The sequence below is a fragment of the Coturnix japonica genome, chromosome 3 (assembly GCF_001577835.2).
Source record: "Coturnix japonica isolate 7356 chromosome 3, Coturnix japonica 2.1, whole genome shotgun sequence".
Lineage (NCBI taxonomy): Eukaryota > Metazoa > Chordata > Aves > Galliformes > Phasianidae > Coturnix > Coturnix japonica.
This window is the reverse complement of record NC_029518.1, coordinates 79,947,386-79,974,779: the sequence shown is the minus strand read 5'-3', so window position 1 is coordinate 79,974,779 and position 27,394 is coordinate 79,947,386. Positions and strand designations below refer to the sequence as shown.

The window sequence follows — 27,394 nt, the reverse complement described above, 5'->3', positions numbered from 1 at the left end:
TCATCGATTATAAAATTCCTGGTTGGTTTATCTTATATTAAGTAGTCAAGTCAGTTTCTGACACTTGTACTGCAAGGGGTTCTGTTTATATATATCTTAGTGAATTTCCTAGTCTGCATATGCTCACTGTTTGTTCCGCTTGTCTGCTGCCCAAGATGGTCCACAGCTACACGTTCTCCTCAATAGACCATGAATCAGTCCTACATCTGAGATGAAAACAGTCAAAATCACTTCTTAAGTGCACTGAAAAGTGCTTACAGAAGATGGTCAAACGTGGCAACAGTTAAAAAAAAAACTGAATGTTTGAACAGGTATCTCAGAAGGGATCATAGAAAGCAGCCAAAGCGACGCTCTGTTTGTTCCTCCTGAAATCCAGTGCTAGCTAAGTACAGGAGGAATGACAAATTGCATGATAAACGCCTAAGAACTACCTCTCACCTAGAGGCGGTCCAGCTCAACTGCTACAGCAAAAAGACAAATGAGAAGGGTATAACAAACGCAGAAAGGGAAGCTCTGGGCGTGGAGAGAGGCTTGGGCTGCTCCCTCCCTAAGGAGGTGGGAAGAGGAAGGCACGAAGTCTTCCCGGGCGGGCTATCAACTCTGCCTCCCCAGCCGCTGCCGGGGCCCCGCTCACCCGCGTCCGTCCCCGCGCCGGGCCGGGCGGGCGCTGTCCCCACTCCGGGTGCTGAAGGGGCGGCGCCTCACGGCACCTGCCGTTGCTCGGCACGAAGCTGCACCGCCTGCCGCCGGTCATGGACGCGCTGCCCTGCCTCGGTAAGTGAGCGGGCGGCGGGGGGATGAGGCTCCGCCAGGAGGACCCTTCCTTTGGCGAGACGCTGGGGTGAGCAGACACCTGGAGGTGGTTTGTACCGGTGTGTGATATCCAGGCCTTGTAGCTTGGGCTTCTTCATCCTAGACTGAGCCAGAGGTAAGGCAGGGAAGCACCGCCAGCACTGATAATAAGTTGAGCTGGTGAGATCTACAAATGGGATGTTTTTTTGTAAATAAACAGTCACTTGTTTGCTAATGGGATAGTGTTCAGAGCTGGCAGTGTTATGTGGGTAATTATTGACATGTTCCCCCTTGAGAGTGAGTGGATAAAAATAGGAAAAAGCTGGTAGAAAAAGAACTGGTAGAAGTGAGTATGAGACAAGTTTTCTTTTTATTTCTTCTTTCCTCTTTTCCTACTCTGTACTTTTTTAATACATGCTGCTCCTCTTGTTACCATCTCACTACCCAAAACTTCCACTCCACTGGTAAAACATTCCATAGCAATTTCTACCTAGGATTTTATTTGAATAAAGCTATCCTTTTTCACATCTGTACCCCTGACAACAGCTACTGTTCGCTTTTCTCCTTTGGAGCTTGCTATCTTTCTACTCTTGCTGCTGGGTAAGAAGACGCAGCTCGAGAAATCTGAGTTTCCTGTTCATTATTATCTAGCAGATAATCATTCTTTAATCTTGGAAGAAAGATCATAATTCCCCTGTGCCTTAGCTGCTAATCTGGACGATGACAATGTCCATTTTCCCCCTTTCTCTTTAGACATAAATTTCTTTAAATAATAAATAAATAAATACTTTACACTTGTGCAAAGAGATAACTGTAGAAGTTTAAATTTTAGTGCCTTTGTGTCAAACTATATCACTTTAAAGCTTTTAGTTCAAAGCATCTTTTAGATGCCCTGAACTTTCCTAATAGCAAACCAGTTTTGAGTACTCCAAACACCAGAGTAAATAAAGAGAGTGATTAAAGTAAAGGCCATCAGTTCATGCAATTGTGCTTAAACTGGAGTATATTGGATCCTAAAATCATAGGCCAGTCTGCTTTGTATCGGCTTGACATTGAATGCCCTCTGTGTGTTGCTGAGGAAATAAAAGATCATAGTGTATCATTAGATCCCAGTGCATAAGTACCTAAAGCATATTTGAATACTCACCCAGCAAAGCAGCCTTTCTTAAGATGTTCCTGGATATATAATTTTTCACTGCCTACATATACAAACCATTTTCACCTGTAGAAGATTATACCATGTAGCTACTTTTTCTGTCACCTCAGTAAACAGTGAGTAACTTCACATTTCAGAAGAATCCTTTACAACCAACCCTTGGAATTGCATTTTGTGGCAATGAGACAAAAATTATTCCTTTGCATGGGCCAGTTTGACATTTTTCAGCATTGACTGCCGAAGTTGCTTCTGTCAGTCTTTGAGGCTGACTAGGAGAAGAAGCCTACATGAGTGTTTCAGGCTTTAAATGATTGATCTCACAATCAGCTCAACATAGATCTGAGAAATGGGAGGATTATGGACAAGTAGGAAAGGATAAGCACTAACTTCACTCTCTTATGATGAGTGCACATGGCCTCTTCTGTTTCTCTGCAGCACACTAAATGCTATTGCACTTATTAAATATAAAGTCATAAATGTTACACAGCATCCTTATCAATGTGTCTCAAGGAATGTGTTCCATACAATAGTATCATTATATAAAGTTAAACAACATTTACAGAAGGGATAGCACCATCTCTAAATAGTAGGAGCTCTTTGAAATTATTAAGATCTATATTTGGTTTCTTGTTTCTCAAATGCATCATTTGAAACACTTAATTTCTCTGAATAATAGCTTGACAAGTACAGAGAGAATAGTTCATCCCTCCTGCAGTTCGTATGTAAGGATTTAAAGAGAGATGAAAACTCCTCAAATTCCACATAAACTTGACTGAACGTCATAAAAAATGACATAGCTCAAAGAATCAACAATCAAAGAAAACTCTCAGCACGTGTTCAGCAGCTAGTTTGATGAAACCTTAAGTAAGTGTCTGAAACTTAATTTTACATCAAATATACATGGCTACAAATTATAGGTTATGTTACTATGGAAATGTTGATGAGAGGTCTAACCCCCAACTGGTTTGTCTCCTCATAGCAAAGCAATCTTATTTTCTACAGATAAGCCAGAGGTGGTGCTGAGTTAAAATTCTTTACCTTGAAAACTTTGTATCAGTCTTTTATAAATTCTAGAACTTTCTAATGCAATCAACACTGCCTTTAGGTTCAGTGCTCTCAGGGAAATAGATAAAGAGACAAACATGGGGATTGCTTTCAAGATGATGATTTGCAAAATAAAATCAAAGACACTGAATAGGAGTCTATTATCTAACACTTATAGAGCTGTCAGATCTCTTGTATCTTCTATTCATAGGAATTCCTGTGTAGCCTGCAGTTTCATTAAATTGCAATCAAATAAAGTGATACATCCTCTGAATGTCATACTCAGTCTTCCTTTCTGTACTTTATTGTGGCCCTCAGAACTCCAGTCATTTCTATATATCTGTAGACTGATGTCATATGTAGCTATGGCTGATGTCATAATACTGGAGTAAAAACAATATGAAATAAGCCACACTGCAACTGTGAAAATTCTGAAGCTTTCAGCTGTAAAACTGAGGAAAATCTTTGTTCTAATCATAGAATCATAGAATCAGTCAGGTTGGAAAAGACCTTAAAGATCATCAAATCCAACCACAATCTAACCATACTACCCTAACTAACAACCCTCCACTAAATCATGTTCCTGAGCACCACATCCAAACTGTTTTTAAACACATCCTGGGGAGGGTGACTCAACCACCTCCCTGGGCAGCCTATTCCAGTGCTTAACAACCCTTTCTGTATAGAAGTGTTTCCTGATCTCCAACCTAAACTTACCCTGGCACAATTTGAGGTCATTTCCCCTCATCCTGTCACCTGTCACCAGTGAGAAGAAACCAACCCCACTCTTGCTGTAAGCACCGTTCAGATATTGGAAGAGAGCAATAAGGTCTTTCCTCAGCCCCCTTTTCCTCAGACTAAATAGCCCCAGTTCCTTCAGTCTCTCCTCACAGGGCATATTCTCCAAGCCCTTCACAAGCCTTGTTGCCCTTCTTTGGACCTGCTCTAGCACCTCCACATTCCTTCTGTACTGAGGTGACCAAAACTGAACACAGTACTCGAGGTGAGGCCTCACCAGTGCTGAGTAGAGGGGCAGGATGACTTCCCTAGTCCTGCTCACCACACCATTCCTGATACAAGTCAGGATGCCATTGGCCTTCTTGGCCACCTGGGCACACTGCTGGCTCGTATTCAGCCAACTATCAGCACACCAAGGTCCCTTTCCATCAAGCAGCTTTCCAGCCACTCCCCCCAAGCTTGTAGGGTTGCCTGGGGTTGTCATGACCAAAATGCAAGGCCCAGTACCTGGCCCTATCGAAACTCATACAGTTAAGCTTGGCTCATCAATTCAGTCTGTCCAGGTCCCTCTGTAGTGCCCTTCTCCCCCAACAAAAAAGTAAATTAGTAGATCATTTTAAAATACAGTAAATTGTATTGTTCTAATCTAACTGCCAGTGAGAAAAGACAATACTTGTGTTAAACAGTCATTATATTCTGTTTTTACAGTGCTGCTCATGTACTTCACAAGTACATGCACTGCCCAGACTACTGATTGCCCACGCTTCAGTAAGCAATGTATGAATGTCGCAAATGGGTGTGATAGTGTCTGGACTATTGTTGAAGATATCTGCAATATTTCAGGTAATTCTTTATGGTATATACTTTGTCATTTTGAATAGCTGAGTTGTTGTACTTTCATAGTGTGTCATAATATTGCTGTGGTAAATGACTGAAATCAGTGACATTCCAAAGAGCAAATGGTAGCAGCAGGCAGGTGATATTTGAAATCCTTGACTATGACCAATACTATGTATCTTAACTAACAGTGCTGATGTCCCTTAAATAAGGTGGTAAATGCAATGTCAGAGTCTGAGCCAACTCAGCAAATGTGAATTCAGGGGAAATTATTATCTTGTGGGATTATGATAAATGTTTTACAGCATGCAACTGGAATAAGATTTCAACCTTTTTCTCTGTAATTCAGAGTTGATTTCGTATCATAACCAAAACAGTGGGGTAGTCTGCTAGAGTAATTTTTAATACCATATTACAATGAGAAGCAAATCAAATAAAGCATTCCTCAAAGAAAGTTGTGATATAGGAAGGTATATTGTCTTTTTTCAGTGAAAATAGTACCTATGTGTCTGAGTGATTCACTTCCAGGGAGTGATGGTACACTAAATTGCAGGTTAAGAATGTGACTAATCCTCCTTGAATTGTTTAACACATTCTTACATAAAAGAAAGCAGATCAGTCTCTCGCTCTCTCTTTACTGCAATTCCAGTGTTTGGTGCATCATTTCCATCATCTCCAAGCGAAATATGATTATGTTCTGAGTGGGAGAAGAACAGGTATATGTCTGACCTAAAACTCATCTTAATCTCAGTTGTGGAAAATGTTGCTTTCTCCAGAAACCTATTGTCTTCTTGAACAAACCATGTAAAAGTCCTTGGGTATCAGTCACCACCTCTCACTTTTTTTTGGTAACCTAAATGTTTATGTAAAGGTTTAAAGAGCTCACCATTAAATATTAAGTATTCACCATGTTGCTGACTCAGTCCATTCCAGGTACCATACTAAAATGCAGCAATCCAGACACAGACACTTGCCATTAGCATAGTCCATACCTTGGTCTTATTCATAGATTCAGCCAAAAGGATTTACATATTTAACTGCCATTTCTAGCAACTTAATTCTATAAGGCAGGTTCTTGATCACTGGGAATCACCAAAGTATTTAAATCTCCATGGAAATGCTCCTTCTCCTTATACTGACACAGCTTGAACAAAACCAGTCACATCCTGATTCCACAGAGCTTCAAGTGCAGCAGAATTCATGAAGTGAACATCCCTCTGTTTTTTCTGGCTTCAGAGTCCACCCTCATGCTTGGTCTGTGTAAGATGCCAGGCAGAAGAAGACACTCTCTGACTTCACACCTGCAGTGTGAGCTACTTGAATGATCCCGCTGCCAGATTTGTTGCAGAGATTTGCACCCAGGTGTCCCAGGTCACAGGCAGTATTTAAAATAATTAGAGCAGCAAGTCATCTGTTAGCTCCTTCTCAGTGTGTCCTGTTCCAGATACACATCTGCTTTGCACAGAATGGCCAAGAACAGACAGAGTAAATGAAAAATACATGATATCCTAATGGCTACAACAGTCCCCAGAGGAAATGGGTTTCATCTCGTGCTCTGTTGAGTTTTTAAATATTTTATGTGCATTTTCAAAAATTGGTATTTGAAGAAAAGTGTTAGAATATGCTGTACTTTCAGGATCAAGACAGTGAGCTAAAGATGAACTGTCTAGACCCACACCTCTTCCTCAAATTGGAAAATGAATTTGCATCTTTCACATCACTCACAAAGGCATTAGCACCAAGGTCACTTGGCCTAAAGGCCAGGATTTACACTGTAGCTTTCATCACAGCCAGGTGAGGTGAACCAGCTTGATCAGTTCTCTGGAACCCCCTTTAGATTTTTTGAATGTTTCCATGTAATACTATTTCCCTCACTTATTCTCCTGTGTACTTATTCACCGATATTAATGGCATATAACTGGGCCAGAGAACCCTTCTGAAAATAAACTCTTCCTGTGATTGCTTGTTTGGTTTTGCGTTTGTATATTTCCTTAGGATAATGGCTTTTGGCAAGGACTCTTTGGTATTGCAGAACACTCAAATTATGTCTAGGACAAATTATTCTAAATGTGGTTATTATGTGCCATGACCTCAGAGGGTGTGAACCCAAAGTCAGACACTGATGGTATCTCTAAGAGAGCCCACTGGAACAGCAACAGAAAACTTAAATAACAACATTATTTCTGAGAACATTATACTACCTGTCAAGAGTACTCCACGTGTGCAAGAGAAAAAACTTAGTGGCTGAGCTGTGTGAATGGAAAGAGTCTCTTCAGTGTTGAGCACAAGCATGTTAGTTAAAGACAATAGGCAATGGGGTAAACACTGCTTTTACTAGGTTCTTTATGAAAACCTAAATACAAATGATTATATTGCTCCTGTTCTGTGTTACAAGTTCAGCAGTTCAGTCACTCAGGAGACAACCTCCAAGTTAAATGCACGCATTATCAACTTTTGCTCTCCAGAGCAAGACTGGGGACACTCAACCTAAGTGACTTCTTTCTCAGTCACTCTGTCCATCTCTGCTTCTCTACTACGAAAGCTTTTTCAGAATCTCAATTCATAGTCTTCTGAGACAAACCCTTCTTCTATTTTCTTTTCTTTTGCATTACTGTGAAAAATAAAAAGGGATCAAAATGTCCATGAGTCAGTTTCCAAGTCAGGATGGAAAAGATTAAAATATTCAATTTTGATTTTGAAAATTTTGAATCCAAAATCTTTGCTTTGAAAATACCAAAAATGTTTCAGCATTGCAGAATGTAGATTTTTAAGTTTCATTTGTTGTAGTTTTTTTTTCTTTTATTTCACTGAAGTGGGGAAAAAAAAAAAAAAAAAAAAAAAAAAAGACATTTCTGAGCATACTTGTTTACTGAGTTTACTTTTCTTAGACTAAATAGAATCAGTGAGGCTGGAAAGGTTCTCTGCAGATTTAGGGCAAGACCTATGGTCAAGTAGGGCTGGTTATAAGATGTCTTCCAGGAGTGTGTCCAATTGGATTTTTGATATCTCCAAACAGGGAGCTCCACAACCTTTCTGGGCAACCTCTTCTTCTGTTTGACCACCCCTACAGTAAAAACAGTTTTTTTCCTGATCTTTAAATGGAGTTTTTTGAACTTCTCTTGGTGCCTTTTTGTTCTGTCACTGGGTTGGTCTTGTCTGATTCATCTTCCTTTCAGTTGGTTTTTTTTTTTGCATGAATATGTGTACAGTCAGTACACCCCTGGGCTTTGCTAAACAATCCCATCTTTCTCAGACTCTCTTCATGAAGCTCCAATCCCTTCATCTTATTTGTGGCACTTTGCAGGACACACTTGAGTATGTCCATGTCCCTCCTACATTCAGGAGTCCAGTACAGGGAACACAGTACTTCACACGTGGTTCACTAGTGCTAGAGGGGAAAACCCCCATACTTTCCTCTGCAGTCTTTTGAAGCAATTACCATTGAGATGACTGGATTGCTGACCATGCAAGAAGAGAGATTATCACCCTGGAACTGTAAGCTTCTGTTTTGTCACGCTTTTATCTGTGCTCACGTGTACATAAATTATGTACATATAAATAAATCAGACAATGAGGAATGGCTGCCAAGTATGAGGTCAGAGAACATTTTTTTTGTAAATGCCTTGGTAGCATTTGTATAAGCTAAAATTTATTTCCTTGAACTAATGAATGATAAAGCAAAATAATTGAAAACCAGCAATAAAATATTTTCTGCTGTTCATCACAGCTGAATCAACAGAGTGTACAAACAGACAAATGCTGATAATAGGTTATTTCTACACAGCTTTCAAGAGGCCAGGCAAGGGGTAAATCTGATATGCTTCCTGATTCTATTAATGGTCTTCCTAAGTTCATAGCCCTACAACCTACATCCCATTCCCTACTGCAGTAATTCAGCAGTGTTTGTAGGACACAGAGACAGAAGTGTGGCTGGTGTCATGAACGTGGATGAGCTAAGTGAGGCTGGGAAGCCTGCATGAAATATAATGTGATTTGAGTTTCTTCTTTCTTCCCAGCTCCACCCTGGTGTTGAATAAGGCACATGCGGGCTTCGGGATGTGACGCGTTAGGCCCTTCCCCTTGCGATAAGGATCAGTGACGTGTGCAGCCCTAGTAGGCGTGCACGAAAGGCATAGAATATATAAGTGCATGTCAGCTTCAATAAATCACCATTTTGCTGTTCATCTTATTGGTGTCACCTCAGCGATTGGCCAAACTGCGGTCTCCCAGGGAAGTCGAACAACTGAAGTCAACACCCTGGAAGTGTCCTTAAGCCCATGAGAAAAACAGTCATAAATTTTGTAAATTAACAACTTTTTACAAAAGCTGATATTTGTTCTTTATCCACAACTGAAATTTGTCTTCCTGAAGTTGTATCCTGAAATTCTTTTATTATTCCTTTCTTATTTCACAGAATAGAATATCCTCCTACTTGCCTCAACGTGTCTCCGTAGTCCCCATGTCACCATGTACTTTCCTCCTTATCATTACTGTCAGAGAGTGTTCTATGCCCACACCCTTCCATAGCTTCTATTAGACCTCCTGAGTTCCTTGGCTACTAGGAAGAGAAAGAAACACGAGAGATAAAGACCAGGGCTATTCTCTACATCATAGAATCATAGACTCACAGAATCATAGAATCATAATCACAGCCTGGTTTGAGTTAGAAGGGACCTTAAAGCCCCTTCATGTCCAACTGCCTGCCATGGGCAGGGTTGCTACTCACTATATCAGGCTGCCCAGGGCCCATCCAACCTGGCCTTGAAAGCCTCTAGGGATGGGGCTTACACTGCTGCTAGAAGTGGAGAAGGCAAGTTGATATAGGATGGAGATATCAAGGCAAGCCAAGGCACCATAACTTTACCGAGACAAGAGATGAAGTGGAAGTAGAGGCTGGGAGGTCATCTGTGATAGATTGCAAAATCCCCCTGGAGCAGTGCACGTTTTCATGGATCCCCAAACCCTCCTTAGTCTGTAATGGTAAATGGAGAAAGTGCAGTGCAGGCACTATTTGAAAAAGCATTCAGGGGTGGTAGGATGGGGACGTACACCATTGTGAAGTTAATTCTCATTCCTTCAGGCTCTTCTTCCTCTTGCACTCCTTCATCTCAGCTGCTTTCTGCTGCCATTCATGTCAGTAACCTGTAAATGACATTAAAGCTGTAATCACATTACAGTTGTCAGCAGTCGTGGTGACAGAAGGCACCACTCACCTAGAAAGCAGCAACGCAGGCAGCCAGGCACCACTGCTGACAGAGCACAGACAGGAGCTATAAGCAGTTTGTCGGTTAAAACAGATCTTCATGCTGCCCCATGACCAGTCTGAATCTCATGAGCCCTATATATGTATGCCTTACCCTACATATGGCAAAATAACTAATATGCATGAAGTAAAGAGAGGGGAATGTGCTGATCTGGGGAGCTGTGTGCCTGCTTTCACAAAACAGAACATGGCTTTCACATTATAAAACTTTAAAAAATGGTAATAAATTGTTTCCTGTGTAACTTTCTTAACCAACTTGAAGCTTTCACAAGCATTAATGAATGCACTTGTAAAACCATTTAGTCTGTAAAGCAGAGGGCTAACTGATTTATTTTGACTCATGCTCCTGAGTGGCCTCAGATCCCAGTTATGCTCCTCCTCTATTCCCCTCCCCTGCAGGTATTTCTATCATCAAGCTCCAGCACAGTGATATGTGCTGGCTTACCTCACTGTGAACATAGTCCCTTAAATGAACTCCTCTTTAAGCCAAAAGTGCACTAATTCTGTTCAATTCCCATCAAAAGTAATCATTTTAACATTTTATGTACCTTGGAAAAGCGAGCAGAAACAGACATTCCTGGCAGCAGGTCAAGCCGAATAAAAGAAGGCAATATTGTACCCACATCTTTATTACACTGCTTTGAATATTATTTAGAATTTGTAAATTATGTCAGGTTTTCAAGGAAAACGAGGTTTGAGCCGTCTTCTTGTGGCAAAACATATTATTTTTGTGCTTCAATTGAATTGCTCTATGTAACCATATCCCTTAAGCGTTCATAAGCATTAACAGCATTATAATTTTAACTGTGTGTTCCAGATAATAGATGCAAGGCAGAAGATGCAATTGGCTGTAATAGAATCATCCAGGCACTGGCTGACAAATATCCAGAATTCAAAAACTGTGTCTGCACTCTAGATGGTCCCTGCAGCATCACAGCTACACTCAGGAATCGATGCAGTGTTGACAAAGGTAGTAGTTAAATGGGAAATGTTAATTGCGAAGAAGAAAAAATATAACTCTGTAGCCCTCATTTTAACTAGATTCAGGTTTATTTGTGTATTTCTCAGTCCTTACAATTCACACACAATCCCAATTTAGTTGTCTTTTGTCTTTTCTATGATATTAACACTTCAGAGTGCACACGAAAACAATGCTTTATAATAAACAAAATTAGTAAGAGGCATGTGAGGAATTAAAATGGTTTTGCAAACCCTTCCTCCATGCACTGGGAAGCAAGAGTGAAAACACTGTGTGTGCTGAGGTCTCCTCATTGCCTTGGATCTGTGTTACCCACATCTAGCCCTTGTGAATGGGAGTGAAAGTGAGTGGCTTGCCCCACTGTGCTGTTATGTCATTTTGCATCTTCACTGCATCTACGTGGTGTGGGGAACACTAAGACTGCCTTCACAATTAGCTTAACAACAAAGCTATACTTAACACACAGAAAGGTTCCTTTTTAGAACTCCATTGTAATCAAGGGGCCCAGTTCCTTCTAGTTCATTTTGCATTGTTCTGAGAACTAGAAAATCTGTTTCTATAACTGAGAAATTCTTGGTGCGTGTCAGGCTGGCAGCTCCACACCCAATTTAATGATTAATAAATCTGACATGAGAGCAGTAAAATCAGCTGGAGAACGAGAATCTGGAAAGTAAGCCCTGAGGTTGATTCACTGCTCTGATTCATCTGATCCATCACTCGCTGCTGACATCAATGAGTGTATATCACACACACACTAGTAGAATATATGTCTTGATTCCAGAGGAAATAATAACATCCTGATCTGAAACATGAATAGTGGGTAGCTAAATCCTTATGTTCATGTCACTGGACCACTTGATTTTGCTTTTAGCAAAAGAATTACTTGTGTTGTGTGTTTTTTGTTTGTTTTCCTTTTTGGGGGGGTGGGGGTCAGGGGAGCGGGGGTGGGAGGGAGGAAGGGAGGGGGAAGGGGAGACACCTTCCTCCCTCTCCTCTCTCTCTCCTCCTCTCTTCTCCTCTCCTCTCCTCTCTCTCCTTCTCCTCTCCTCTCTCCTTCTCCTTTCTTCTCCTTCTCATCTCCTCTTCCTCTCCTCTCCTCTCTCCTCCTCTCCCTCTCCTCTCCACTCTTTCCTCTCCTCTCCTCTCCTCTCCTCTCCTCTCCTCTCCTCTCCCCCTCTTCTTATTAAAATAATTAATCTGTCGTATGTGCAATCTGCAGGTGGATAAAATTATGTGACATTAATTCCTAATCCCTTTATGCTGTAATTGCAGTGAGTGGCATTTGGAAACTGAATTGTTAAACTAGACTATACATTATACAGATACTAGGAATGAAAACAATATAATATTCTGCAAGAATCTGAAATTATTTTGTATATATTCATACAGCTGAATTTAGTCATGTCACAACTAGGACCATCTCATTCATTTTTCTGCAATTTTGTGTGAGCTGATGTTGCAACTTCTATTCTGGTTTGTTTTTGCTTACTTGTTTGCACAGAGTATTTGGAAAGTTCCTCAAGATCTGATGCTGACCTGAGTCTTAGGCATCTCAGAAAGCCCCAAAGCCAAAGACACCCCAACGAATCAGAGAAGGACTGCAACATTGCAAAAAGATTCTGCCAAGAGGATCCCTACTGTTCTTCAGTGTATAAGAGCTTCCAGCGAGCATGCAGGGCAGAGGCAGCAAAATGTAGCATGGGCAGCCAAGAATGTTTGTCAGCATGGAATGAACTGAGGAAAACAGTGTTGGGAGAGTGCAAGTGCTCAGAGCCACTTCAAAGGAGATGCCTTAAAATATGGAAAAGAATATTTAGCAACCCTTGTTTGCAATACTCTCAAGGGATCCAAGATTCCATAGCTAGTGAAAATGGTGATGAAGATGATGATGATGGTGATGATCATAATAAAAATCAGGACACTGACACAGGTTGGTGCTATTCTGGGAATCAGAACACATAGGGAGTGTGTCTGTGAAAAAAGTAAAATAAGAACCTTCTTAAACCATTGCAGTTTACTATTGGAGACAGGATAGTTTTAAGAGGCTTATTTAGATGCAAATGCATAACTGGAAAGCAAAACAAAAGCCTGAGTGAAAACACTATTTTCTTTCACTGGTAACTCCTGACCCTAATCAGCCTCTTTTAGCACTACACTATAGCTAAAAACAAACAAACAAAAACCAAACAAGTTTTCTAAAAACAAGAATTCTCTGTCTGCATTGACTTCAAGCCTTCTGAGTTGTAAAAACTGTGTGTATACAGACGAATATGTTAAGGCCATTGGCCTTATTTATTCACAATAACACTGATTTTATTCCGAGCTGAGCATCTCTACAAGCTCTCCTTCATTTCACAGCACGTGTAATTATGTATCAACGACCATTAAGTCTATGAATATATGTAACAGTGCTTTTAGGGTTTGTTAAAAGCTGGCAAATCCTGACTGATCACTGAGCTGAGCTATTTTATTCTTGTTTATTTTTTACTACCAGTACTATCTCAGCAAAACAGACAATGCTTAAAAATTGAAAACTAAGCTAAGACATGGTTTATCTCCTCTGTTCATATGTATATCCATATGTTTCTGTTTTAGACCACATTAGTTTGGAAACAAAGTTACAATGGAGTTTATCATCTCTCTCCAAGCAAGGTATGAATTTATTTCTGGATCCTAGTAACCCGTTCTAGCTCTGCTCTTGAATAATTTGCATTTTATCTCCAGATGAAAATGAATAGTTTTCATTCAGATTAATGAAGAGCAAGGAGTCAGTAGAACCCTGATATTTTAGTTAAACTACTGGATAGATGAGAATCCACAAATGATAGGTAACAGTCCTGTTTCTGTTATATTTATAGAAGCAAAACTTACCCCATAGCGCTTTTAGGGTTAGAAAAAAACTATATAGCTTTGGAAGGCTTATAGCACAGCCTGAACTAGATTTAAAACAGTAGTACTGAAGATGTCAGCATTTTTAAGTATCCATTAGTCAGTAGCTCCTGGAAGCTATTGAATACTCTGAAGAAATTTCTATCTCTCACTTTCTTCTTCCTCACTTATCTGGTAGGGCAGGAACTTACAAGGGGGTTGTATGTGAGAGACAAGCGGTGGAAGGGTGGAATATGAGGACAACAAAATGAGCATAGGAGAGGCAATGGCTTGGAGCTTTGGGAAGTCTAACTTGCTTTTAAAGGTAATAATGCAGGCAGGCTGACTACCAATCATGACGTGAAAAGGGTTTTTAAAATCATTATTCTTTTTAGCATATACAGCTAACAGATCCTGTTTGGATGTGAACATGGACTGTGTTGAAGATGAAGTATGTAACAAACAGTTGTCCCTGTACCTAAAGGTCTGTTCAAATAAGAAGTGCAACATGGAAGAATGCCAGGCAGCAATGAGGTTCTTCTATCACAACATGCCTTTTGAAGTTGCCCAAATGATGGCATTTTGTGATTGCATCCAGCCTGATGAATCCTGCCACAGTGCCAAAGAACTTCTTCATGGCAAGCCCTGTGCAATTACTTCATCTCCACTCCCATCATGTCTAAGAGTAATTCACATGTGTGAGGAAAATGAATTGTGCAGGTAAGTAGAATAAAGATTACTTTTCCTAATCTCGCCCAGTTGTGTGCCTGTGAATAATGATTTGATCAAATAATTTTTGTACTTCTCATCTATGGCAAAATGATTTTCAGCACTACATAAATTCTGTATCATCTCTTGTGTTTGACATTTCTAAAAGTCATACTTTACGGATACAAACAGCAGAGAATTGCCACCTTTAATCTTTGATCTTTACATCTTAGTTATCAGTTTTAGAACACAGTTTTCACACACCACCTTCCCACCAAGTGCTTTTCACCCCTTTGACTTACTCTTGCGTGATAACTATAGGCATCTAGAGACACAAACTGTCTTCACACAAACTCAAATAGAAGGGGCCTTTAAATCACCTACTGTTAGAAGTGCATTGAATATTTAAAATATTTAGAGGAATCAGATATAGGCAGAGAACATTTTACTAGGCTATAAATAGCACATTATTAGGTTTGATTAGGATAATTTACCCAATTACCCAGTCAAAAAGTTAGGTTATCTATCCCTTGGCACAGACAGCAATTCTTTGAAGTCTAGTCTGAAAAGAGTCTACAAAGCAGCAGGATCCACTTGGACATTCATCATAGATGTCTGCACTGAATCTGGAAATTCAATAAGTAATCCCACAAGCAAACCACAAACATTCATTTTCAGACAGGTCTTGGATCATCAGTGGCCTTTTCTTCTGCCTGTTTCATGACTCTTAACACCATTTCAGCTAGACAAACTATTCTGTGAGGTATTTTCATTACCACTTTCTTTAGATAACACCTGCCAGTCTGCTCCTTTGCCCCCTATCAGCTTTAACAAACTATGCAGCAGTCTGGGAGAAGTTTGTTTGGTTAAAGTAATTACGTCTTCCACCTTAGCATCTCACCCTTTGGATCCAATTGCTGTGTGACTAACTTGGCCCTTCATAAAACTTTCATATTCTTTTATTCTCAGATATACATGGGAAAAAAAAAAAAAAAAACAAAACAAAAAAACTGCCCTGAGACATGTACAGACCACCAAAGTCATGAAGAGGAACACAGTTTTCAGATTTTATTTTAGAAAATATGCAACAGGATTAGTCCATATACGCATTTCTATTTAATTGACACCATTTGGGGATGGTCAATTGGCTTGCATTGATTTTCAATGTAGTCTCTGATTCTCTTGTGGATTTCACCTCAATTTCACCTCAAAACTGTGTTTAATTTTACTCTTGGTAAGCAAAGCAGGAGACCGAGAGACACTTTCTGTTCTGTGCAGGCCACTCAGATTTACGTCAGTGGGAAATGCCCTTTTTTATGTCAGGAAGAATTGGGCTATGAGTGTAAGTCTGTGTATGTGCATGTGTACACATGCAATGCCATAATGGACACTTGCTGAATTACCCATTATTTTGGGAGCATTAATGTTTCCTGGCACTGACAATAAGTGGACATAATTAGCAAAATTATTCTGTGAATTATGGCTAGCCGTATCTATAAATCTGAAGGTGGACAAAAATAATTCCATTAGCACAGAGGTGGCATCTGCCTTGAAGCCTTTGCTGTTGTCATGAAAATATTTACAATACGGTCCTAGCTGGACTTACAGCTTATAAGTAAGTCCACATTTTTCTACGTGACTCACTTTTAATAATTACACAATACCAATAGTAAATCAATAGCCTAATGTCATGACTAATGAAGGAATATTTTAAGGTACTACAGTACATGACACAATGGTTTACCTAACTGGTCTGCTAAGATTTAATGTAAGTGATAAACTGGTTTCCAGTCAATATCTACAGATTCCTTAATTAATCTTTAACTAGATTTCTTTTTGGTCATTACAAAAAGCACTAAATATTAATTTTGTTCTACTCCAAGAGCAAATATACTAAAATAATTTAAGTTTATAGAGCTGGAAAACAAATTAATTCTTCACATAACTTCTCTTCACTGTCAATTAATACTAAGGGCAAATATTTGCAGTGAAATTTTTTCTCCAGATCCTTGGACATTTTGTATCTTGTTAGCTTTCTATCTGGAATTTGTGGTTGATTGGCTGGCTTTTAGCACTGCATGCAGATTATTTTATTTCAATTAAATTCAGTATTTTTTTTCTTATCATGTTGCCCGACAGGCTCATCCCTTAGAAAGGTTCCTCTTCTGTTTTCATTCTGGTGATTGGCTTTACCCCTCTGCCTACATTTTCTCCCTGAGGGTCTGGGACTGCTGACATTCACAATGATTTTTGCTGGACATTTGGAAAAGAACACACAGGTGCTGATTTGGGGTACAACTGATTGATTACAAAAACTTTCTGAGTAATGGCATTATTTTAAGTTACAACTTTGCAGTGTCACTGAAACCAAGAACGTACAAATCAGAGCAGAATTTATGCCAGCTATTGCTGAATATTTTGATTTTTAAGGCTTACACGGCACTTCAAGAATGCACTCTCTTTTTATGATCATCCTTAACTAACTATGTGAAATCAGTTTCAAAACCATCATCGTACACTTCTTTTTCTGGCAGGAAAAAATACAAAACTTTTTGGGCCAAATGTTGGAGACACGTCACCAAAGAATGCTATGATGATGAAGCTTGTCTTGAAACTTTAATCAAAGACGACATGCCCTGTTCTGCAACTGCTGATTGCAAAGCAGCCTACATCAGCAACTGGGGCACAGTGCTGCGTGTGGAATGCACCTGTCAGAATTCACCACCAGCAGAACAGTCGCTGTGCAAGCTCTTCCATCACATGCTTCACAGCACATCCTGCTTCAGTCAGTTACGTGAGTAACAGATGATACTTTAAAGAATAATTAATTTAAAATCTTAAATTAAATGCTAACTTGCAGCAAATCTTAACTGTATCTCAGCTAAAATACTATGGATTTTGCCAAGATTCGTATCTGCAGGTTTTTAATCCAAATTGAAACACAAACTGCATGTGCAAGTTGTTTTCTCTGGTTGTAGGCAATATTTTATACTAGTAATAAATCGGCTACAAGCCTCACTACACTAATTTTCCAGCTGGAATAACAATAAAAAAACAATGTTGGGGGTGAATAATATTATGCAGATTAGAAAAGCTTCCGAGCCTTTTTGTCACTGACTTAATATTGTACTGTGGCACATCATTAGAACAATCAATATTGTACATATCTCGTACATAGAACATAATATGCATTATGTTTTTATGTTTTGTTTCATTCATTTTCTTCTTAGAGTCTAAACTTTAGCCCACATAAAACTGTAACTTGGCTAACAAACATTTAGGAAATGATTTAGTAAATGTTAACCTTACAAATGACTGGTATCTTAGACACAGTTTAACTGTGTTGTGAAGCTTCATAAAAAGAATTAATGATCTGCTACCTTCACGTGGTTACTTAACAGTAATGAGAAAGAATACAAACCTAAACTGAGAGTTCTCTAGCTTCAACTTCTGAGCACAGTTCTTGTTTGTGTTAGAAACTGGGACACAAAAGGCAATGCAATAAATTCTGTTTTTTTCAGGAGAAGAATTCATTTGTTTTTCTATACAGTGGCACAGAATGATGCAGGCCAGGATGTACTAAATATCAAACTCCTTGCTAAGACCTTCTTTAGGACTCAATCATTAGTGCAATGAATGGCAACAAGCAAGAGAATATCAGTGTTTTCATATGGGTCAGGAGAGTGCTTTTGAAGCAATTCCCTTGTTTGTCCTCACATACTGTGCCGTGGGTTACATCCCAGAGTAGTTTAGGAGAAGATGAACTGGACTCCCACAGCCTAAAACTGAAGCTGAATGTTCACCTATTACATCAGCTACTGGCCATGCCATCTGTGGACCAGAACTAAGACCTGACTACCCTCTCCACAAAAACACATAATGTGGCACTCATATCTATTACACGAGCTTGCTGATGCATCTATATGTAATTATATATTCACATGGTAGCCTGGGAGAAGTTATTATTTCCATAGATTTCAGTAAAAAGGAATGATGATGTCATAGTTCCATCCAACTTACTTTTAAAAACAAAGTAACTGCAGAAATGATGCACTTAAGCTTAGACAATCAGTACAATCAGACAATTCAGCCTGGCAAAAGTTTAAAATTGCAATACCAGCTCCTCTGACAAAGTAATTCCATAACACTGTTAGATTTGAGACTGTGCTGGCAATGAGTTTGCTGATGAACGTTTTTTATTTGTTTGTTTGCTCCATGACTGCATCTAATGGTCCAAACTAACTCTGTTAGTTGCTCTTTACGTAGCAAGAAAAAAGATGATTATCATATTAGAATAATAAAATAATTGCTCGTCAGGTTTTGCCATTCACTGAAGCAGTCTCAGAATAAAAGTATTTTTGTGAAGGGAACTTTCCTAACGTAATTGGGATTAAAGGCAGAAGCTTGCTTGTTCCTGCGGTGCAATGAATATTCTGCTAGTCAGTCAAAAGCTGGGGATCCAAAGGCTTTGGCTAAGTAAAGGATTGGTACTATAGCTGCCTTTCTAAATTCTGAGGCTCTTATCAAAACACTAAGTAATAATATTTGTTTACATTATTATTTAGAAGTAATCATTTAAATTAATACATTTCCAATCTTCAGGTCAAATTTCAGTTAAGAAAGGTTTTCATTGGCTGAATACAGAAATACCAGGAGAAAAGCTTTCCAGAACACAACTGCATTCATCTTCAATTGATGGTAAGTTTGAGAGAATCACTTTGCAATTTTAATAGAAGCACTATTGAAATTTCCCTTGTGTTACAGAGAAGAGTAAAGATTACCTCCCTTGAGTGGGTTCAGGAAGGTGAGCTTTACCTGTTTCACTCTCAATCAACATTACTTGGAAAAATCTTTCTAATTGCTTTCCTTATATAACCTCAAAATACAGATAACAAGGCTACCCCAATTACTTTGATAACTGGTTTTGAAACAGATAGTTCACAATCACTATACTATAACTGGGGACAATTATGCTATTAAGCCCACCATAGTCTGACTCCCCATACAGTCATTAAAGAAGCAGTAGAATTGTAGAATCATAGAATCTCCTAAGTTGGAAAGGACCCACAAGGATCATCAAGTCCAACTCATATAGAATCAATAGTAATCATAATACGTAAAATAATTGATTAGCTTTGATGTCACACCTTCTTCTCTCCTAACTTTCTTGACTATTTGTGCCATACTAGTTACAGAGAAATTATGAAGATTATTACAGATATTTTGAAGATAATTATAATTAATATATAATTATTGAAGATAATTACACTCCATCAGCTATTGTCTTCTCATGCAACAGCAGGGACTGCAATTGTGGATCATGATATCTCATGGGTTGAAAAGCAGTATCTGCCTTTCTTTCTATGCATTTACAGTAAGCAACTAAGTGACATAAAAGATATTGATTTAATAAACACATTTTCTCATACCTGAAAGAATATTAATTTTATATTTCCTTTTAAAGGACACCATTACAGAGTAAGAATACAAAAAGTTCAATGCACAAATAGTGTCTGTAATGTGAAACACTTGTTCTACCTTGCATAGGGCAGACTGCAGTAATCTAGGTATTACTACAAATTAGTTCCTTTTATACAAGAAATGTTCACACTGAACACCTTTAACAGTAAAAAAATAATTCAAGCTTCACATACAATACAAAATAAAGAATATTTCACCAAGTCTACCCTTCAGCTTTTGCTGAAGTGGCCAACTTGGGAAGTATAAATATAGACTGGTAGGAACAGGATTCCTGAGGCAAATGTCATGAATAATTGAGCATTCCACTGTAATTTTAGCATAAAATCTCTTTGCTGTATCCTGGAAGTGTTGGCTTTTTTTTGCCAACTACAGGGGGAGACTGAATCTCCAGCTGGCTGGAACTAGACTTTAGAGGTTAAGTAATGAATGTTGCAATGGAAGAGATCCTCCTGCAAGTGAGAAAATGTAAAATGTGAGCTATGTCACCCCAGTGACCAGTTCTAAATGCAGACCCCTTCACTGGGTAGAATGCAATGTGGATTTCCCTCAAAGAATTAGATAAATATTTGCAAAGTGTAGGCTGCACCCAGTTAATTCTGCTCCCGCTGAAATCTGAACACGTTCCAAAAACTCATCCTTGAACTCTAACAGAATTTTGGATGGCCTTAGAAAAATAAAAAGAATGCTGATCAGCCTGAAAGATAAAATAAAGTATTCCTCCTATTGGAGCTGTCATGTGCACTAGCTGGGAACTCTCTAAGCGATATATGTCTCATAGGAAGCCAGGTCAAGGAGAAGAATTTGATTTTAGGATATCCACCTGATGATAAAAACCATATTGCAAATTATTTCATAAATCCCACTGCCAAAAATATATCCCTATACCCTGAATGTATATGCTAGTAAATGTGTATTACTCTGTCTGCAAAGGGAGTAATCGTCTTTACAAAGTATTTATCTTTATTGAAATCAAATCCCAAGAAGAATCCCATGGTGCAGATGCAAAATGGTTAAGTTGTCAAATACGGCCTTTTGAGTGTCCGAAGATATTAAAGAATATGTTCTGAACTCAGAATACTGGAGATAACATTTGCCTGTGTGTTGTCCATAGCTCAAAATCTCAGAAGAGTTCTTTACTTAACTTGCATGAAATAAAAAGATCTTTCACAAATTCAAATTAATGTCTGTCTGTAGATGAGCGAGCTAAGAAAGAAACTCAGTCTTTATTCAACTATCCCTTATTTCTTTATCTCAAAAAAGTTACTGCTCAAAAACAGTTCAAAAAACTTTTCTGTTTTATACAGTAGTACTGCACATCTTTGGATAATTGAATAATTTTTAATAAAAGGAGTGCTTCATAGTAAATAATAAATATAGGCATAATAGAAACATATGCGCAAATGAATATGAACCACTTCATTGGGAATTAAGCCAGATTTGGGTGTAAGCAAAGATGCTTTGGTGTGAATGCAGTAGCCAGATATCTTGGGTCTGACGTAGTTCAAATGCACAACTCCATAACCAAGAGCTAACCATGTGCTGTGGACAAACTGACCCTTGGTGACTGTACAAACACTCATTCCTAGCCTGCAATAAAATTCAACTTATTCCATCTCTTACTGAGAGAAGGAGAATAGTATGCATAAAATGTTGCTGCAGAGAAACTTCTACATAATGTGGAGGCAATGGTAATATTTTACAGCCTGGCATGGCATATGTCAATGATCTTAGCCTCCTAAATTACGTTGTGATATTTGAAAACAGAATTAGATATCAAAAGTACTTTGGCAACCATTGGCCACGTGGCATAAGAGTGAAGATAGAGGTCACCTTTGCTGTTGTGAAAGGGCTCTGTTTAGCTCAGTGAGATCAGACACACAAGAAACTGGCTTGTGCCAGGAATATTGAATCATAGGATATCTCAAGAAGAAGGTGTAAAAGATGAAGTCCCCTGCCTCTCCCCCTTGGTTTGCCATGTAAAAACAGGACTGTTTAAAAGTCTTAACAGGATTTTCATTCACTTACATACCCAGCAAGATACATGACAACCTGTGGGTTGAAACGTCCCAGTTAACACAGTGTGATGTAGGCAGAGGCCTGATTATTTTCAAAGTCAACAAGACTTCTGGAAGCTTAAGTGGGGACAGAATCTTATGTCATAGTACAAAAAACGGGTGACAAAAGCTCTCCAAACTTCAAAAAATGCTGTTATTGCCCACGTAGTTATCCACCTTCTGCCTTGTTTTGAATTAATCCTATGCAAATCATCTCCATGATTTTGCAGATTCAAATAATTTAAAAGATTTCTTCCTACACTTTAATTTGAAAAATGAATCATGCATGAAGATAAGCATTTGCATTCATCAGGGTAGCGCTTTGGAGCTGCAGCATTTTTTGAATGGAAAAAAAAAGCTAGGAATATACAACGCTTCTCTGGTTCTTGTGAGATACAGTAAAATTGGGCATGACCCAAGACTCTTGGAATTAATCTTATTTTCCTCCTAAATTGTAGAGTTATCAGATATTTTCTACCGAGTAGTTTTGCTGTGCTGAGAATCTAGATAAACATGTAATTGGCGGGTTTTATCTATAATTATACTGGATGCTGTGAGAACTGAGATTAGTTCCTCTCCAGCAACATTAATTTGTAAGGTATGAAACACTGTCAGTCTCATTATTTTATAAATGTAGAAGAAAGCCTGCAATGACCTGCAGGTAGCCAAGAAACCTTTGAGCACCAGCCAGAGTTAATTTGTCTAATGAATATTCACAGTCCTCTCACTACATATACATATAGATTTACACAGGTGACTGATCCTACTAATTGTTTCAGCTGATGAGCCCACAGCTGTCCTCTACCAAACTTCATTACTGCAGCATCTGTATTTCTATACAGGCAGGTCCTGCTAGCACTACAGTTGTGTTCCTGAGGTTTGTAGCCCATTCAAGGAAGGGCAGGACATTTGTCCCTAAGCCATGGCAGCCTTGCCATAGACTTGTCCTAAGCTGCTCTACCAAATTCTCGTGAGCAGGAGACAAATTCATAGGATGGTACAGTTCAGTGCCTCACATCATAGCAATGGGAACGTTTTATCTCCACTTATGTCCTTTCACTCTCTGCAGGACTGAGATGAAAACATTTCACAGTTGCATTCTACTGCACTGTGTCTTTACACATCACATGTGCCTTTCAGTCTTCACAGGACACACAGATATTTGCATCCCTTTCCCCATCCGGTCAGATACTCAAACAAGGTCTCTTCTTTTGCACCTCAGTCAGCTGAAGAGAAGCAGTAAGGCAGACAGCTGCTTCTTAGAACCCAGTCATGATGTGACCTATGTACACTGCATTTTTTATTTGCCATCCTGCCAAGAGTAGGGAAGTGTTTGAACTTTTAATCATGTTTTTAATCATTGTGATGTCTGCTGTCCAGTGAAATGTGAACAGGGGCAGAGCATGAGAGCTAAGGTTGTTTACAGACCCACAACTACAAATGGACTTAATTTCAGTCAGTGTTTTTGTTATTTTTTTAGGGTACTGGTTTTTAAGCCTTAAGTCATTGCTAAGATCATACTCAGATAAGAAAAATGGATTCACACAGACCATTGTGTCATACAGGAATTTACATGTGTATTCTGGTAGTTTTCATGGATGGGATTTGGGATGAATAGAGCCAAGATTTCATATCTATATTTCCTAACTCCTCTAGCAGTATTTCATATTTTGAGACCTGGATGGAGACAGATTAACAGTGAAAATTAACATAAAACATTCCTTGCATTTTTAGAGAAGCAGGATGTCTATAAAGAAACACACACCCTAAAACATTTTTAAGAGAAGATAAATAGGCACATCCAAGTATTTAGAAAACAAAGAGTATATAAAATGAAAAAATAAAATGAAGAATTATCACTTCAGTCACAAAACTGTGCCCTCTCCCAGCTTTACAAATTCCCACGCTTCTCAGAAGGCAGGAGAAAATATATGGCTTTTAGCATGATCTCATCGGGAACATCTTGCAACAGGCAAGTAGAAGGGTCCCATTTTCATTCCTGTGCCTCTTGATTTGGGTCCTTTTGTTGTAGAACCTCTGCACATCTTGATGGCATATTCTGGGTTTAGGTTTCCTTCTGAGCCAAATATTTTCCCTTCAGAATATTTGATCAAAAGTGATGCATTCACTCTATCAGGAAAACCAAGTTTCCCCTCTTTTAGAAAACAAAAGTTGAAACAATTCCCAGTTTTTCGACAGTCAGAATTTTTAGCACATAAGCTGCCTAAGTGACTTCTTGGTGAGAAGCCTAAGAGAAAGAGGAAACTCCATGGGCACAGGGCCCAGAAACACAATGTTAGATCCCATTTTACATTAATTTGATTCTAGACTGAGTATTGCTTCACACTGCAATTATGGTAATATGTGAAAAAGTAAAAGAGGCCAAGCAGATATTTAAGAGCCAGATTTCCCCCAATACATCGAATAAAGCTGACATCTTAAAATCAACAGGGAAAATACTCCAAAACACAAATCAGAGTAACAAGCTGTTGCAGTTTCCCTGGGGTAGAGTAAAAGGTAGTGCTACACATGTGAAGTGCTATTGGAGCTGGTATTTACTAGAAGTCTGAAAATGATTTTGCACCAGCTGGTGAAGCAGGAGTAATTCCCACCACTGGCATTCCACCTCCTTTTAATTACTGGCATCAGAACTGATTGCTAATTTAGTGTGCAAATGTATATGTTCCAATTCAGACCTCAAACCTGATTCTTGTCACTGAAGAATGTTTCTTGTCTGCTTTCTGGTTTTGGCTTGTAGGTGACACAGTCTACATTATTGCCTATTCCTCCTGCATAGTTCTCATCATAGGAATAGTCCTGTTGACTCTCCTAAAGATCAGGTAATTTGATAGGAGTATTAATCTTTGGTTCTAGGAAATTGGAAAAGCAGAAAATAAAATGTTTTGATTTAGTTGAAAGTTGGCACTGTGGCTGTCTTCAAAAACAGTCCAGCATGTCCCAGCGATGGAAATAACTGACATTGCGGGTGTCAGTGGGAAGATGTGAAATACGATGCATATCTACAATGCCCTCCATTCATACAGAGATCTCAGGCTTTAAGAGGTTTCATTTCCTGTCCCATGGCAGGGGAAGGTGAAATCCAAATTCAAAAATTCTGCAGGGCTACCTTCCTAGCCCTATAGAAGGCAGAGGAAGTGCAGAAAGGAAATGAGAACATTCAGCATTATAACATATTTAGAAACAGAACTGTGAATGCTGCTATTGTAGTTAATATTCTTGCCAAATACCATTTTTGCTGATAGGATTCTGTAAACATTCCCACACACAGTATGAAAAGCTGCCCATATGCCAGTGCTTGGTAAGAAAACAGAAATGTGCATTCACTTAATCAAATGAACATGGACTTTTCTTAAATGATACATTTTCTTGGACCAAATTAAATGGCCAGATTTCAAGAACTACACTGTCAGATGATAGGTAACAGAACATGATGTAGCAGGAGCTATATATAGTGGGGGGGGATATTGAGTCGAATTTCATTATTAAATTCAGAGGCAGATCAAAGAGGAATCGTGCAGAAAAATGCAAAAGGCAATTCAAGGATATATGGGCACAGAGGCCTTCTCTTTAGGTTTGCAGTTACAGGAATATCAGCATATAAATAAAACTCAGATTTAAAGAATACAGGGGATGGAAGAAAGAACAGCACATTAATAATGGTGAAGGGAATTACTTTATACCACAGAGTTCATCATGAAAAGAGCAGAATTTTGCCACTGATTTCAATTAAGCCAAAGTTCAAACCAAAAGCCATATAGTTTATAGTTAAATACATGCACATTCTTTGTTTTCAGAGCCTGCAGAACAAAACATGAGTCAAGAAGTCCCTCGCCAGATCATTCTTCTGAAACATTTATGGTCCATTATAAAAGTCACAGATGAAGTACTTTGTTGCTTATGCTTTTTAAGGCTACTCTTGAAAGCCAGCCTGTTGTACATATGCGGTAATAAAATATATATTAGAAAACTTACTATAAATTATGGTATTTTGTAGTTGTGCATACAGAAGATTTTTCTATTTATTAACACATTAAAACTTTCACAACCTGGAAAAAAAGAAACATATTTTTGTGTAGATTCATAGATCTGTCCTGAGCTATACATTAGCTATATCCTCAGACTCACATCTGATATTAACGCCATATCAGCACGAGTCTTGCTTTGCAACAAACTGCAAGAGGGGCAAACTGTGGGAGCCACCCTACAGAGGTGAATTCATCAGGCAAAAGGAAAAAAGTCCACTCAGAGACATTTCAGAGAGTAGTTAGAAAGCATGTATGTGGGGGTTTAGTGCTCTAGGTTCCCTCCATGTACCCAGTGGGATATCTATGAGGCAGGTGGCCTGCAGTTTGATTGTGGAGCACTCAGTGAGGTAGAGTGAGATCAGGATTACAGCACCTGTCAGAGTGAAGAGGAATTTAATTGGGTGTCTGGTGGATTTTTTGACCAGTATGTTGTCGTTGAAACCGGTTAATCCTTTCCTTCCAAGATGCTTCAAAAAGAAATGAGAGAACATCGCCAGACTGAAAACAATTTTAGAAAACATTCTATGATCTGAATTCCCAGTGGCAAAAACCATTTGTTGGGGGACAGAGTGAAATGCCTGTTTCTTGAGAGATCAGATACAACCTCTCTCTTCATCTCTGTTTCATATTAATTGTCTCTAGGCCATACTTGAAGTGCCTAATTCTCCTTGTGCACTGTACTGGGAGTCATGATCCCTAACACACTGTTCTGGATCCCACTTTGTGGCGATGAGTTCTGCATTTCTCCTTGTAGCTGAGTCGTTTCACTAGATTTAAGCTTCTGCTTATTAGAGGTTGATTGTCTGTTGTGTTTCTGTAACATTCATGTTCTGGTCAGCACAAGGTAACAGACTAGCATTTCTTGTATTGCTGTCACAAGCAGTGTATGTCTTATCTTTTCATCATAACATCCACCAAATTTTCTAATTAGTTTATACTAAGATGTTAGGAACTCTTCATACGTGTGCTTAGACACAAACTCTCACACACAGGAGCATGTAAAATGCATCTTAAGCTGGGGTAAGCACGTGACTTACTCTGAAAGACCGCAAGATATTGAGTGGATACTGTGTATGTACTATATATGTACTGTGTACTTGTGGAATTTTACGGACATTAGGACTAACTTTAATGCTTAAAGGATATTTCCTCCATTATAATACGTAACATGTGCTTGTATCACAATTCCCTTGATTTATATTTCATAGTGGCACTGTATTCTGTCAATTGTATGTAGACATTAACTATTAAATAAAGGAATCTCTGCTGTGATAATCTGTATTCAGGTATCATGATTAGACTCTAACTACTTCTTGAACAAAGAAGCACTGTGCAGCACAGCACCAACTACACAAATATAGTTCAGTCAGCATTTTATGAAGAGCAGTACCCCCAGTTTTGCCACTTTTGTCCCAGATACGATTAGGA

General features: G+C 38.9%; 1 protein-coding gene across 2 annotated transcripts; it reads left to right on the top strand.

Annotated features, from left to right (window-relative positions):
- The first annotated feature begins 358 nt into the window (after nucleotides 1–358).
- GFRAL (GDNF family receptor alpha like) lies at nucleotides 359–27,247 on the top strand. Of its 2 annotated transcripts, XM_015859232.2 has the most exons (10): nucleotides 362–774; nucleotides 4,439–4,573; nucleotides 10,648–10,800; nucleotides 12,311–12,739; nucleotides 13,405–13,461; nucleotides 14,073–14,397; nucleotides 16,920–17,179; nucleotides 18,988–19,083; nucleotides 24,679–24,760; nucleotides 25,736–27,247. In XM_015859232.2, exons 1-10 carry the CDS (start codon nucleotides 753–755, stop codon nucleotides 25,821–25,823), a joined length of 1,647 nt encoding a protein of 548 aa, XP_015714718.1. In that variant the 5' UTR covers nucleotides 362–752; the 3' UTR covers nucleotides 25,824–27,247. The 2 variants fall into 2 exon arrangements, with proteins under 2 accessions (XP_032299512.1, XP_015714718.1); XM_032443621.1 differs by lacking the exon at nucleotides 24,679–24,760 and having other exon boundaries at nucleotides 359–774.
- The last annotated feature ends 147 nt before the right edge of the window (nucleotides 27,248–27,394 follow it).

Excerpts from the sequence above, each read along its gene's own strand:
- GFRAL (XM_032443621.1), top strand. The coding sequence starts at position 753 with ATGGACGCGCTGCCCTGCCTCG. Across the intron at positions 12,740-13,404 it reads AAATCAGGACACTGACACAG|ACCACATTAGTTTGGAAACA; the intron begins GTTGGTGCTATT and ends TTTCTGTTTTAG. Across the intron at positions 19,084-25,735 it reads GCATTCATCTTCAATTGATG|AGCCTGCAGAACAAAACATG; the intron begins GTAAGTTTGAGA and ends CTTTGTTTTCAG.